At 46.6% G+C, this 14,941-nt stretch overlaps 1 protein-coding gene across 2 annotated transcripts in view; it reads right to left on the reverse strand.

Moving 5' to 3' along the window:
• Positions 1-14,941, reverse strand: part of anapc1 (anaphase promoting complex subunit 1) — a 96,212-nt gene that overhangs the window by 18,940 nt on the left and 62,331 nt on the right. For both annotated transcript variants that reach the window (XM_067420623.1, XM_067420622.1), the window contains exons 33-38: positions 9,136-9,214; positions 2,878-2,952; positions 779-849; positions 494-584; positions 356-409; positions 74-267 (exon numbers count right to left, since the gene is read on the reverse strand). In XM_067420623.1, the coding sequence (XP_067276724.1) occupies positions 74-267; positions 356-409; positions 494-584; positions 779-849; positions 2,878-2,952; positions 9,136-9,214 (564 nt within the window). The remainder of the gene's footprint in view (positions 1-73; positions 268-355; positions 410-493; positions 585-778; positions 850-2,877; positions 2,953-9,135; positions 9,215-14,941) is intronic.

Here is a 14,941-nt window from a genome sequence, read left to right on the forward strand (position 1 = left end):
AGCTGATGTGATATCAATTTTGTATATTTCACTGAATGGTATTATGATTTTGGTAGAATCAAAATCAACTAACCTCCCTCCGCCCAAGCAGAGCAGGCCCAGGGCCATGTGATGGGCCATGTGGAAGCCATAGTTCATCTCGCCAAAGGTACGTTTGTGGAGGAAGCGGCACAGCTGCAATACTTTTAAGTTCCCTGAACCGGCCATGACCATAGAAACCGCCAAGAGGACCATGCTCAAACACGTCTGCAGGTTGTACTGCCCTGTCTGGAGGACACCGAAAGCTGCTTGAACTTTGATTCGTGGATTTTTGGTGACATTAGGATGGATGCCATCGATGCCAATGAATACTTACCACCGTAGCAGTGGAGGTCGTCAAACACTGCATGAAGTTTCGGGCAAATTTGTACTAAAGGAGAAAGAAAATGCTTAGAATATTCAGAGAACTTTTAGAAAAATCACATCTGTAATGGGTAAGTAAATGTCCTCTTACTAAACAGTCAAAAGCATCTGAATTTGCAGACCCAGCAAACCGAAACCCCACGGCCAGACAGCCTCCGGCAATTATATAGTCATGAGCTTGCCTGTGGAAACATAGACAACTTTATTTTACTCATCAAAAGGAACAAAACCTTTAGATAGTCAATGGAAAGTCATGTCAGACACAAGGAACGTTATAGAAAACACCTCCACATAATGAGAAACAGTGGGCATAAGGATCTCCTACAAATCACACAAGTCGATGAAAACAGATCAATCAGAGTCGGCAGCTACTCACACTAAAGTCTCCATGTTAAGATCCTCAGAGACGGACGTCTGATCCTGGTTTCCGATGTTTTCTTTGATGATCTGAAAACATGCTTATTTTTAGCTTTAATCGTATTAAAAGGGCGCGACACTGTCTACACGACATCACGTCATCTCTGTTCACTAACAATGACCAATAATGTGTCAGCTCAGTGCTAGAAGCCAGCAACAGTAAAACTGAAGACTTTTTGTATTTATTTAGAGCTTTGTCCATTTGTGGTTTCCATAAATGTTTTTTTATTTTATTTTAAATTTTAACTTGAGGTCAGAGATTTTCCATCGACGTACATTGATAGAATGTTTAGCATTCAAACATTCAAAAAACTACCCATCAGGGATGACGTCATCCATACTTAAGTACTGAATTATGATTGGTCTTTTATTTTTGGCATGCAAAGATAAGAATTTAAAAGCAACTACATTAACAGTACAGTTGGATTTGTACAAAACACTCTCAAAGCTCTCTCTGGCTGTTGGGCGAACTTCTAAAGCAAACAGAATACATTTCTTAAAGGTGCCCTAGAATGAAAAATGTAATTAACCTTGCCATAGTGAAATTATAAGAGTTCAGTACATGGACATCCCATACTGTGAGTCTCAAACACCATTGCCTCCTACTTCTTATGTAAATCTCGTAAATCAAAAACTCAACGGAAAAAAAAGTGCTTCTCAACGTAAACCCAACCATTACGTAAGCACGCTCCCAACATTTGCATCTGTCCAACAAGCCGACTCTACTGATGGTAAACAGACACTCGAAGATAGCAAAAACGGCTATGGTTGAGGTTTATTATAATCGGATACCACAACAAATCGTTTGTTTGTTCGGCCCATTTCAAGCAAGCTTCACTCAGTGTCTTCACTGAAGAAAGGGGCAACTATATTCCTGCAAGCAGTAAGTAATTTATCCACTTATTGACTAGCTGTTCAAACAATTTCTGATTAAATTTAAGTGTTTCTTAGAGAGACAGCATTGTCTCGATGACGCAAGATGCTAGTACAGTAACAATAGGAAACTCCAAGTACCAAACAAAACTAAATAGTGTGTCTAATGACAAAGGGTAATATTATTTTGTATTACAAAATACAACCGTAGATACTTTGCTTACAGATCGTTCACGCGATCCTTCTAGCAAACGTCACTTTTTCCACCATATAAGTTAAAACGATAGTCAATAGAGATTGATAAAATGCAGCTTTCTTGTTTATTGGTGTTTTAGATCATCCGTGCGCGAGAGAGAGCTCGCATGCATATGGTTGCCAGATTGGGCATGTTTAGGTAAAACACTGGATAGTATACGAGTTCTCTTCACAGAAAAGCTCTGTTTGGGGGATTTAATTACTGAAATCTGGCAACCGCACGAACGCAAGCTCTCTCTCGCGCGCGGATGATCTGACAACACCGATAAACAAGTAAGCTGCAATTTATCAATCTCCATTTAAGATGTTTTGCTTAAAGTGTGTCATTTAGCCGGTCTGTGTTCTGTCAGAGCGGTCAGGACTCACAAGCCGCTTTACTGAACTGCTGTGAGCTGCTGAAATAAGCCAATCAGAGCAGAGCTCAACATTAATATTCATCACTCTTCTAAATAAGGCAAAAACAGAGCATTACATCCTAGGGACAATTTATAGGGTTGTAAATGGACCTGTAAAACTGTATCTGGACAATTTTGCCCTTAAATAAGCCACATACCCTCTATGTAGATATTAGAGAAAAATGTTACATATTGTTTCAAATCGTTCTAGGGCACCTTTAATAAACTGGATCTGCAACAATTGCTGCATGGTGAATTTACCTCACTAATAAAAGACACTTTTAAGACATCTCAATGACCTTCCTGTCCCTCCTCTCTTGCTCAATGACCTTCACACCACATCTACAGCTGAAGTGACCAAACAGTTCCACATTTCACAACACAAGCATTGCTAAATATTTGACCAACCAATGAACTTACAGGGAAGGGGGAAGTAAAAACATGACCTTAGGCAAAAAATGTGCTTCCTCTTTTGATAAACTAGTTGGAAACAGAAAGCAATGTTGGATCCGGCAGTGTTAAAGCTCGAACATACCTGAGGCACATTACTGGTCACCCAATCAGCATTGGGAACGATCTCGTCCCACATGATAAGACATCTGGCCAGCGTCTGTAGAGAGAACAAAGACACAGCTACTAAACACAAAGAGCTTGCCATGAATAAGCATTTAATGCTAAATTGTTAAAAAAGGAAATATGTGTGCATCCCTTTCTTTAGAAGCATTCATGTTTATTGATTAAATCCTGAATGGCTTGGTTTCAAACCCTTGTGAGCTTGCCTACTCAGCAGATGTTTTTTATGGGGCTGATCACACAGCATTTTGGCATTTAAAAATGTGAGAATGGAATAAGAAAAACGTTTTTTAAAAAGTTGACCATCTTTAGCTTAGACACGAGATGAGACACGAGATGCTTCATAGTCTTTTACTAAAAAAGTCCAACTTCATTGAGGGTTGTGGGTCAAAATGTAATGTTGCATTATATCCAACTATATTATTCTAATTTATATTTTCAATCAAATTAATTTATATTCTCCACATTTCAATGCAAAAATAAAACAAACAGCATTTGCTAAGCTGCAGGAATTTAAATAAGAGTAAAGTAAAATAAAATACTTCCCTCATAAATAGTATGCGATAAACAGTACGCCAACAGTTATATGTCTGAATTCATAGTATTGAGAAAACCGTTGGCGAAAAGTACCTGGATGACCTACTACTTCCAGCTAAATTCTGAAGTGCGCATTTGATGGACACTTTACTATTCCATGAGGCCACAGGACATTTATGAATGGAGGTGAAGCAACGCAACTGACGCTGGTAGGTCAGATGATAATGAGACAGTCTGGATTTACATTCATACTACACACATCAATATCATATAACCAGTGATGGGAATAACGGCGTTATAGATAAACGGCGTTACTAACGGCGTTAATATTTTCAGTAACGCGTAATCAAACTAATTCTAAATTCTGAAGTGCGCATTTGATGGACACTTTACTATCCCATGAGGCCACAGGACATTTATGAATGGAGGTGAAGCGAAACAGGACATTTATGAAAGGAGGTGACCTTTATGAATGGAGGTGAAACTGACGCTAGTAGGTCACATGATAATGAGACACTCTGGATTACATTCATCCATAGCATATAACACATACTTTTTTTAACGGTCGCGAAGTTCAAATTAAAATGTACCTACTCAGACAGTATGTGATTTCGGACAAACCATAAGAGTATTCACCTTATTTTACAATGAGGAAGCAAGCTTTAAAATGTTTTGTGACCACCGGAAGCCAGACACAATCAAGCTACAAATGACCATGCCACTCTTACAGGTTGGACTGCCGTTCCAGTGCCCTTTCACAGGTAGAAGGTTGGAAAAACATGGGTTACAGGTTGCCTAGAACGCGGCATTACTCTACACCCTTGCTTCATTTTAGGTTACGCAGATCCATGAATATGCAAATTAGCCCCGCCTCCACTCACTCGCCAGAAAACCTGATCCACTGAGTCAACTTTACTGTAATAAATGCTACACGATGGCAGGTGGAAATATTGGTTAAATTCGGCCACATATGTTTGAATCATAAACTGATTCAGAAGAAGAAGTGTAAAATAGAGCTAGAGAGGAGCAATTAAATTGACTGATAGACAACTACTCTGTAAGTGTTTGTAACTTTTCTCATTTGATTGTTTGTTCATTTGTTGTTGGATAAGTGTGTCTGTGTAGTGCAGAGGTGTGTATTATTAGTTTTGGTATATTCTCTCGGTGTGTGTGGGAGTTAGCATTTGTTGAGTTAGCATTTGTTTGGTCATTGCCACGTTGGGAGTGAGTTTGTTGGGGGCGTTCCCAGCTGCTTTCAATAACGATACTCAAGTGAGTATAAATAGCGTGATAGTCCGCGGCAGTGTGAAGCCCTCCTTGTGTGAAGACCTATGAGTGTAAAGACTTCAACTCTTCCCAGTGCAACTCCGCCCGAGCAAGGACCCCGGCAAGGCACTTGAGTATCATCTTCCTTTTCATTATTTGTGTTCGGCTCTAATTCCTATCTGGCCTTTTCTCTGATCTGTATTCACCATGTGCTTTCAAATCTCAACTCTATCTACTAGCACTCGTAAATCACGCTCTGTACGCACGAGACGCCGTAATCCTAATAATTTGCGCTATATCCTAACATCCTCTGCTACTTTACTCTTTATTCCAATTGGTCTCTGGAATTGCCAGTCGGCTGTAAACAAAGCAGACTTTATTTCATCTATTGCGACTCATTCTCAGCTTAGCCTCATGGCCCTAACTGAGACCTGGATCAAACCAGAGGACACTGCCACTCCTGCAGCACTCTCAAGCAATTATACTTTGTCACACACTCCTCGGCCTATTGGGAGGGGTGGGGGTACTGGTTTGCTTATCTCAAATGATTGGAAATTTGATCCATTACCGTCTCTACCGGCCAATTCATTTGAATCGCACTCAATCACTATTACTCACCCTGTTAAAATCCATGTGGTAGTGGTCTATCGTCCTCCAGGTCACCTCGGTAACTTTGTGGAGGAGTTGGATGTGTTACTTTCTAGCTTCCCTGAGGATGGCACTCCACTGATTCTGCTTGGTGACTTCAACATCCATCTTGATAAACACCTAGCTGCAGACTTCAGCACTCTACTGACTTCATTTGACCTTAAGTTAGTATCTACTACGGCTACTCACAGATCAGGTAACCAATTAGACCTGGTCTACACACGCAACTGCTCCACGGACAACACTTTAGTTACTCCATTACACACCTCAGACCACTTTCTCATCACTCTTAACCTCATACTGACTCCTGATACAAAACGTACTCCTACACAGATTACCTTTCGGCGTAATCTACGCTCACTCTCTCCCTCTCGCCTATCCACTATGGTTTCATCTTCACTCCCTCCACCTGCTCAGTTCTCAGCACTGGACACTAACAGTGCTACCGACACTCTTTGCTCCACTCTTGCATCCTCCTTAGACAGTTTTTGCCCCCTTTCATCCAGACCAGCCCGCCCCACCCCATCTGCCCCCTGGCTGTCTGAAGTTCTCCGTGAACATCGCTCTGGACTCAGGGCGGCAGAGAGGAAATGGCAGAAATCTAAAAACAATACTGACCTTGCCTTTTATCAGTCTCTTCTCTCTTCTTTCTCTACAAATGTCTCCACTGCTAAAACAACATACTACCACAACAAAATCAACAATTGCTCTGACTCTCGCCAACTCTTTAAAACATTCTCCTCTCTCCTTTGTCCACCTCCTCCCCCTCCTTCATCAACTCTTACAGCTGATGACTTTGCATCATTTTTCACCAACAAAACAGCTCTCATTAGCAAACAGTTCTCCTCATCACAAACTGACACGCACATCTCAACAACTAACACGAACACGCTTCCATCCTTCTCTCCACTCTCCGAGGCAGATATTTCTAAACTCATCCTTTCCAATCACCCTACTACCTGTCCACTTGATCCTATTCCCACTCACCTCCTTCAGGCTATTTCTTCTTCAATCACTCCTGCACTCACTCACATTGTCAACACTTCTCTTCACACGGGAACCTTTCCCACAGCATTTAAGCAGGCTCGGGTAACCCCACTGCTTAAGAAACCCTCTCTGAATCCAGCACTTTTAGAAAACTACCGACCGGTATCCCTTCTGCCTTTCATTGCAAAGACCCTTGAGCGAGTTGTGTTCAATCAACTCTCTATGTTTCTTGAACGGGACAACCTCCTAGACAACAACCAATCCGGCTTCAAAAGCGGCCATTCGACCGAGACTGCCTTGCTCTCGGTAACTGAGGCACTGAGACTGGCAAAAGCAGCTTCCAAATCCTCAGTGCTCATTCTGCTGGATCTGTCTGCTGCTTTTGACACAGTTAACCACCAGATCCTCCTGTCAACACTTAAGAGGACGGGGATCTCAGGATCTGCTCTCCAGTGGTCCAGGTCTTACCTCTCTGGTAGGTTCTACAGGGTGTCATGGAGAGGTGAAGTGTCTAAGTCACATAATCTAGCTACTGGGGTTCCACAGGGCTCAGTCCTTGGACCACTTCTCTTCTCCATCTACATGTCATCATTAGGTTCTGTCATTCAGAAACACGGCTTCTCCTATCACTGCTATGCTGATGACACTCAACTCTACTTCTCATTTCAACCAGATGATCCTACAGTCAGTGTTCGTATCGCTGCCTGTCTGACAGACATTTCTGACTGGATGAAAGAGCATCATCTTAAACTCAATCTTGCAAAAACAGAATTACTTGTTTTTTCAACCAACCCAGCACTTCATCAAAATTTCTCCATTCAGCTTGGTTCATCGACCATAACTCCATCAAGGACAGCAAGAAACCTTGGAGTTGTGATTGATGACCAGTTAAACTTCACTGACCACATTACTGCAACAGCCCGGTCCTGCAGATTTGCTTTATACAACATTAGAAAGATCAGACCCTTCCTATCAGAACAGGCTGCACAAGTCCTGGTTCAAGCTCTTGTTCTCTCCAGACTGGATTATTGTAATGCTCTTCTGGCTGGGCTTCCAGCATGCACCATCAAACCCTTGCAGCTGATCCAGAATGCAGCGGCGAGAGTGGTCTTTAATGAGCCGAAGAGAGCGCATGTTACGCCTCTCTTCATCAAACTGCACTGGTTGCCAATGGCTGCTTGCATCAAATTCAAGGCACTAGTTATCGCCTACAAAACAACCACTGGCTCTGCACCAATATACCTAAGTTCACTTGTTCAGACTTACACACCCTCCAGAAGCTTGCGTTCTGCGAGTGAGCGGCGCCTCGTGGTTCCATCCCAAAGAGGCATGAAATCGCTCTCACGGACATTTTCCTGGACCGTTCCCACCTGGTGGAATGACCTGCCGATCTCAATTCGTGCTGCCGAGTCTGTAGCCATTCTTAAAAAACATCTTAAGACACATCTTTTCCATTTGCACTTGACCAATACAGAATAGAACTTACTGATCACCACAGCAACGACCAAAAGCGCACACTCCTGGATCATATCTACGTCTCTCATCCGGATTTGTGCCTTCAGGCGGGTATGTTACATAGTTATCATAACTATCAGAATCCAGTGTTCTGTATATTGCGTATGTGAGTTTTTGTTGTAGATGGCTATTGCTGCGCGTTTAGCTAGAATACAAAACCAACCCATTGGGCCACTGAATCTGCATTAACGACAACAGCTGGGGCAACAGCCTTAGTCCTAATGGGTTGTTATCATAGCTATCAAAATCCAGTGTTCGGCACTTAGCGTACGTGAGTTTTTGTTGTAGATGTCTGTCTTTAAAAAAAAATTAAAAAAAAATTGTTGTGTATTGTGCTAATTAATTGAGATTTCTTACAGCTCTTACAGGTTTTTGGCCTTGTCTGTTCCGTTGCTTCTATTACTCTCCCCTTTTTTTGTAAGTCGCTTTGGATAAAAGCGTCTGCTAAATGATTAAATCTAAATGTAATGTAAATGTAAAATTAAATTATAAAAGCAAGTTGATGGTAATAGTAATGCATTTTATGTATCGCTCTCTACAATGTCGGACACACAATGGTAATTAATATGATTAGCCTTTGGCTTGACTACGTTATCAAACAGCTAATAATGTGTTGCTAATGTTACACAAACCACGTTCCCGTTTGTAATCTCAGAGTCAGACAGAAACGCTTTAAACAACTTCAATCATAAGTCCATCATAACATCATAATACATCATATTCCTATCGCTAAATCTACCCGATTTTTGGTATCAACAGGAAAATATACCAGGATAACCTGGCTTCTGTTGAGACTCCCCTGCTTCTGAAAATAGTTAATGATATGCTAAAGCCCGCCCGCGCATTAACAGGACTGTTTACAACATATTTGTGTGGCGTTGAGAACAAGGGCGATTTCAAACAGCATTTTTGAGACATTCTTTGGTTCACTGCAGTTTTAAGGAGAAAATACTCAGAAATGCTGTTGACTTATGAATTTGCACATGGTTTGTCATAAAGCATATTAAAAACACCACATAGACAAATAAACAACATCAAAAACTTGATTATCACCACAGGGGGATTTTAAGGTTTTGGAACAGTGTCAGAAAGGAAGTGACATTCCTGTTGATTAACAGGCACAGCGGGCTAAAATGACCCCATATGTGGCCTAAAAGCCATCATAAAACATGAGAACACTTGGTACAAGGTGTGATTGAACCCAACATGAGGTGATAATGTGTAAGTCCCTGTGAGCGGAGACTGTCAGCCCGTAATGCTCGCTCACCCTCAGCAGCAGAAACTCAGGCTTGATGAAGTCCAGCAGGAACATGGTGTCTGGGGCTTTCAGCCAATCAGCTATAGACCTGGAGGAGTCCAGAGAAACAGGTGTGAATGTGAGAGAGCAGACAGGCCGAAAGAAGCCAGCTTCAATCTTGCACTGCTCTTAAGAACTGAGGAAGAGCTCTAGCTTTTTTCACACAAAGACATAAAACATTACATTTTATACTTAATGAAAGGTAAGGTGTTGGATTTTTCATTATTTTGGCAGATTTTAACATTTCTTATCCTGGTTTATTGCAACTATAATTTGTCAGTTGACCCCTTTGTCAACTTCTACATCAACCAATGCTTAGAATATGCTGCGGGACTATCTGTTTACTAAACAAGAGGCCAGAAGGGGCAGTAAAATCATAATATATTTGCATAATTAGTTTGGTGCTATTGATAACTTAAACTATAAAAAAATATATATTTTTAGTAATTCAAATTAAGATGAAAAAGCAAAATGTTGAAAAAGTGAAACTTATGTTGACTGCTATCAAAATAAAATAAAGTTGATAAATTACACACACAAAAAACTGAAAAACAAAAACAAATTAAAGATGTATAGATATATTTAAAAGAAAGAACTAATAAATATGACAAAATTATGATAAAATGTATAATATTACAATGATAATAAAAGTTAAATGAAAAAAATTATAAATACTATATTAATAGTATATAAATGATACTAAAATAACGCTCTGCTTGTGGCACAAAAACTATACAAAAACATTTCACCTTAATGCTTAAAGGGATAGTTCACCCAAAAATGTAAATTCTGTCATTAATTACTCACCCTTATGTCATTCCAAGCCCGTAAGAAATTCTTTCATCTTCAGAACACAGTTTAAGATGAAGATTAAATTAAGATATTGTGATGAAATCTGTGGTTTCTGAATAGTTAAAAAAAATCCATTATACTACAATGGTTTAACCTTAAAATAATGACTTTATTCAACATTTATCTCTTCTGGCCTGTGTCATTCTCTGACGCTACTGACGTAGTGTAAACAGTGCAATGCTTCCGAGTTCTACAGCAGAACGCCGGCTCACCATTGGCCAGCTCCTGCGGCAGCATCACATGTATGTGGCGTGGTGCTCACGTGAATAGCATCGGCCAATGATATGTCAGCATTCTGACGTAGAACACTGTATTTACTACAGCAGCTGCGTAGGAGAATGACACAAACGAGAAGAAATTGTTGAATAAAGTCGTTATACCAAAAAGTATTCTCGTCGCCTCATAACATTAAGGTTGAATCACTGGAGTCACATGGACTATTTTAAAGGGGTCATTGTTGATTATACGGAAATGTGTGTTGGCAGGGCCTGTACACAACCATCCTATAATGATAAAAATTATAGATACTTTTTTTATCTCTGCATATGTTTTCCCGTCTCAAATCGAGCTGTCCAACCGTGTGACCCCTTCCACGATTGTTAACAGACAGCAGCGTTTCAACACAGACCTGCTCTGAGCGAGCTGTCATCATCATAGTCCGCCATTGTTGATACGCTGGAGCAGAATGGCATCCAAGCGATTGTGGTGTTCTGTTCTTGAGTGTAATAACAAACAGAGCAGTCATTCTGATGTTCATAAATCCGAACCACGCAGTGGCTGAGTTTTGTTTTCGAAGGGAATATTACCTCGATCAACTTCAATGTTTTCATTTTTGCGCCGCGCAAATAATTTCTCACCAGACTGCTTCATAAACAATGGTCAGTACAGCAGGTTTTGCTATGAAGCTGTGCCTGAAAAAAAGATCCGTACCAACTATTCCTGTTCCTGCTGCACCTCCAGAAGAAGTGAATATCTGTTAAGGTCAGCCTGGCGCGATCATAGATGTAGATGCCGCATTCGGCCGATCCACGCAGGCACTAATGAGAAATATATATATTGTGACAAGTGTCCCGAGCGCTCATCAGCGTCGCCCTGGAAACAAGGCGGGCACACCTGCACCCGCTCATCACAGGCTGAGCTGTCACACCAGCAGCTCATCAGCGGGCGGCTTTATAAGCCTGCACGCCGGCCAGAGAGGTGAGAGATGTCTCCAGAAGACTCGGCTAACTGTTGTCTCCATTTTCCCTCCGGAGAGCAGCGTGTGACGGCCAGCACTCACTCTGAGCACGGACCCTCATCACCGCGAGCACCGAGGATGCAAGAGAGAGACTACACCGAGCACAGAGCACCCCACACGACGCACTTTCACTTTCATCAATAAATCCACCCTTCGGGGAAATTCACCTGCCCTCCTGTGTCGTGTACTTCTTCACCCCGTCACACTGGTGGAGAATGCGGGCAAGAGCGTGAAGAAGTACCGACATCAGGTTCAGGTGGAGTGGTTCCCGTTTCCCCGAGACTTTTCCCTGGATTTATTTTTCCCCGCACTCATTGGATTTTCCCTCTGTTTCCCCAGGTGGCGCTTCTCACTGCGACGATGGAGGAACTGTTGAAACACCTCACCGAGGTGAGCATCCGCCAGCAGCAAATTATGGAGCATATGGCCTCTCGACAAGACACTGCAGAGCGGGAGCTGCTCACACTCCGGGCGGCCGCTGCCCAACGCGCTCCGCTGCCTGACCCTCGCGCCCAAGCAACCCAACTCATGCCTCGAATGACCGATCACGACGACGTCGCCATGTACCTCGAGATGTTTGAGACCATCGCTACCCGCGAGGCGTGGCCGGAGGACGACAGGGCCCGCATCGTCGCCCCGCTGCTGACTGGGGAAGCTCAGCGGGCGTACTTCGCGCTTCCCCCCGCACAAAGCACTTCGTATTCGGAGTTAAAGAAAGAGGTCCTGGGCCGCGTCGGGCTCTCACCAATCAGCGCAGCACAACTCTTCCATGACTGGTCCTACGACCCACGGCGCCCACCCCGACTCCAAGCCGCGGATCTCTCTCGCCTGGCTCAACACTGGTTGCTGGCCGAGGGTCCCACCGCCATCCAGGTAGCGGAGCGCGTCGTCGTCGACCGCCTCCTGCGCGCTCTCCCGCGCCACCTCCGTCAAGCCGTGGGGATGCGGAAGCCCACCACCAAGGATGAGCTGGTCGAGGCCATTGAGCTGGCGGATGCCACCTTCCACCGGGAGGTCGGGGAGCGAGCGTCGCCTTTTCCCCGAAGGGTGGTCCAGGAGCGACGCAGACCAGTAGGCAGGCCAGCAGTTCCCAGGCCTCCGGACGAGCCCATGCCCACGGAAGCCCCGCGATCCCCTGGACAAGCATGGCTGACAGGCTGCGCCGGGCACACGGAGAACGCGCCCCGGGCGGAGGTGAAGATCAATGGCCGTCCCTTCCTGGCTCTCCTGGACTCCGGCAGCGCCATCAGCCTCGTACATTCTGCCGCCGCGAGTGGACTCGAAGACCTCCGTCCCCATTGCGTGTGTGCACGGCGATACCCGAGAAGTACCCGCACGTTGCGTGTCCATCGAGGCCGCCCCGGGCACCTGGGCCATCGAAGTAGGAATCGTCAAGGATCTGCCGGTCCCCGTGTTACTCGGAAGGGACTGGCCGGGGTTCCACCGTCTCCTCACCGCCGCCACACAGTCTGTCAGCCAGCCCGGGAACCGCCCAAAGCGCCGGACTGCGCGGAGATCCAGACGGCGTCCTGTGCTGCTGGCCTCCGACAGCCCCCGAGACGGTGAGTCCACCCCCCAAGCTGCTAACCTGTTCTATGATCTCTTCCAGCAGGTCTCGGGGGCCGGGGCGTTCGCCCGCGAGCAGCACGAGGACGACTGTCTGAAGCACTGCTGGGCTCAAGTAAGGGTCGTGGAGGGGAAGGACCTACAGCCCGCGCCGCACCCTACGCCCCACTTCAAAATTGAGCAAGGCCTGCTCTACTGTGTCGCGCAGCGAAGGGGGGAGGAAAAAAATCTGCTCGTCGTGCCCCGAAGCAAGACCGAGGCAGTGATGGAGATCGCCCACGCACACCCCATGGCAGGCCACCTCGGGGCTCAGAACACCATCCAAAGAATCCGAGATCGCTTCCACTGGCCCGGCCTGGAGGCCGAGGTGAAGCGCTTTTGCCAAGCCTGCCCCACCTGCCAGCGGACGTCGCCGCGAGTTCCTCCCCCCAGCCCGCTGATTCCGTTACCCATTATAGAGGTACCCTTCGAGCGAATCGGAATGGATCTGGTGGGACCGCTGCTGAAGTCCGCCCGGGGGTATGAACACATCCTCGTCATCGTGGACTATGCCACCTGCTACCCAGAGGCCATTCCCCTCCGGAAAGCCACCACCAAGGCCATCGCCCAGGAGCTCCTTCTTCTGTGTAGCCGGGTGGGCATCCCCGCCCAGATTCTGACTGACCAGGGCACCCCGTTCATGTCCCGGATGATGGCCTATCTCTGCAGGCTCCTGAAGGTACAACAGCTCCGCACGACGGTGTACCACCACCAGACCGACGGCCTCGTCGAGCGGTTCAACCAGACGCTCAAACAGATGCTGCGGCGGGTGGCCGCCGAAGACCCGCGGGACTGGGATAAGATGCTGCCCTACGTCCTCTTTGGCATCCGGGAAGTCCCCTAAGCGTCCACCGGCTTCACCCCGTTTGAGCTCCTCTTCGGCCGGCAACCCCGCGGACTGCTCGACGTGGCCAAGGAGGCCTGGGAGCAACAACCGGGGGTACACCGTTCCACGATCGAGCACGTGCGGCAGCTGCCGCCTGTAATTTCCTGGCCACCTGGCAGGGTCCCTTCACAGTCTCCGAGAAGGTCGGGCCCGTCACCTACCGGGTCCGGCAGCCTGGGAAGAGGAGAGCCGACCAGCTGTACCACATCAACCTCCTGAAGTGCTGGGTCGGGACCGGGCCCCAGCTCTCCGCGTACACGGAGCCCCCACCCGTGATGGTAGACATGGATCCCCAGCTGTCGGCGGCCCAAAATTCGGAGTTGCAGCACCTGGTCAGTCAGTTTTCTGCGGTGTTCTCCCCTCTCCCCGGGCGGACTCACGTCCTGGAGCATGACGTCCGGACGCCCCCAGGAGTCGTCGTTCGGCAGCGGCCCTACCGTGTTCCGGAGGCTCGGCGACACGCCATCGAGGCAGAGGTACAGGAGATGCTGAAGTTAGGGTTCATCGAACCATCACGCAGCCCGTGATCCAGCCCGATCGTGATGGTCCCAAAGCCCGATGGCACCTTCCGCTTCTGCAACGACTTCCGCCGGCTCAACGAGGTCTCGGAGTTCGACGGCTATCCCATGCCCCGCGTAGATGAGCTGCTGGACCGCCTGGGGAGGGCGCGGTACATCTCCACCCTCGATCTCACCAAAGGGTATTGGCAGGTACCCCTCTCCAATCAGGCCAAGCCAAAGACAGCCTTCTCCACTCCGAGCGGCCACTGGCAATACCGCGTCCTCCCTTTCGGCCTGCACGGAGCACCCGCCACCTTCCAGCGGCTCATGGACATCCTGCTCCGACCCCACCAAGCCTACGCGGCGGCCTACCTGGATGACGTGGTGATTCACTCCGAGACCTAGGAGGACCACCTGGACCGGCTGCGGAAGGTGCTGTCGGAGTTACGTCAGGCTGGGCTGACCGCCAACCCCCGGAAATGCGACCTAGGACTCGCGGAAGCCAAGTACCTCAGCTACCAGGTGGGACGGGGCCTGATCCGACCACAGGAGAAGGTCACGGCGATTCTCTCCGCTCCCCGTCCCACCACGAAGACGCAGGTACGAGCCTTTTTGGGGTTGGCGGGGTACTATCGGTGCTTTATCCCTGACATCTCCTCCTTAGCCTCTCCCCTGACAGACCTGACAAGGAAGGGG

The sequence above is a fragment of the Pseudorasbora parva genome, chromosome 17, assembly GCF_024679245.1.
Source record: "Pseudorasbora parva isolate DD20220531a chromosome 17, ASM2467924v1, whole genome shotgun sequence".
NCBI classification, from domain to species: Eukaryota; Metazoa; Chordata; class Actinopteri; order Cypriniformes; family Gobionidae; genus Pseudorasbora; species Pseudorasbora parva.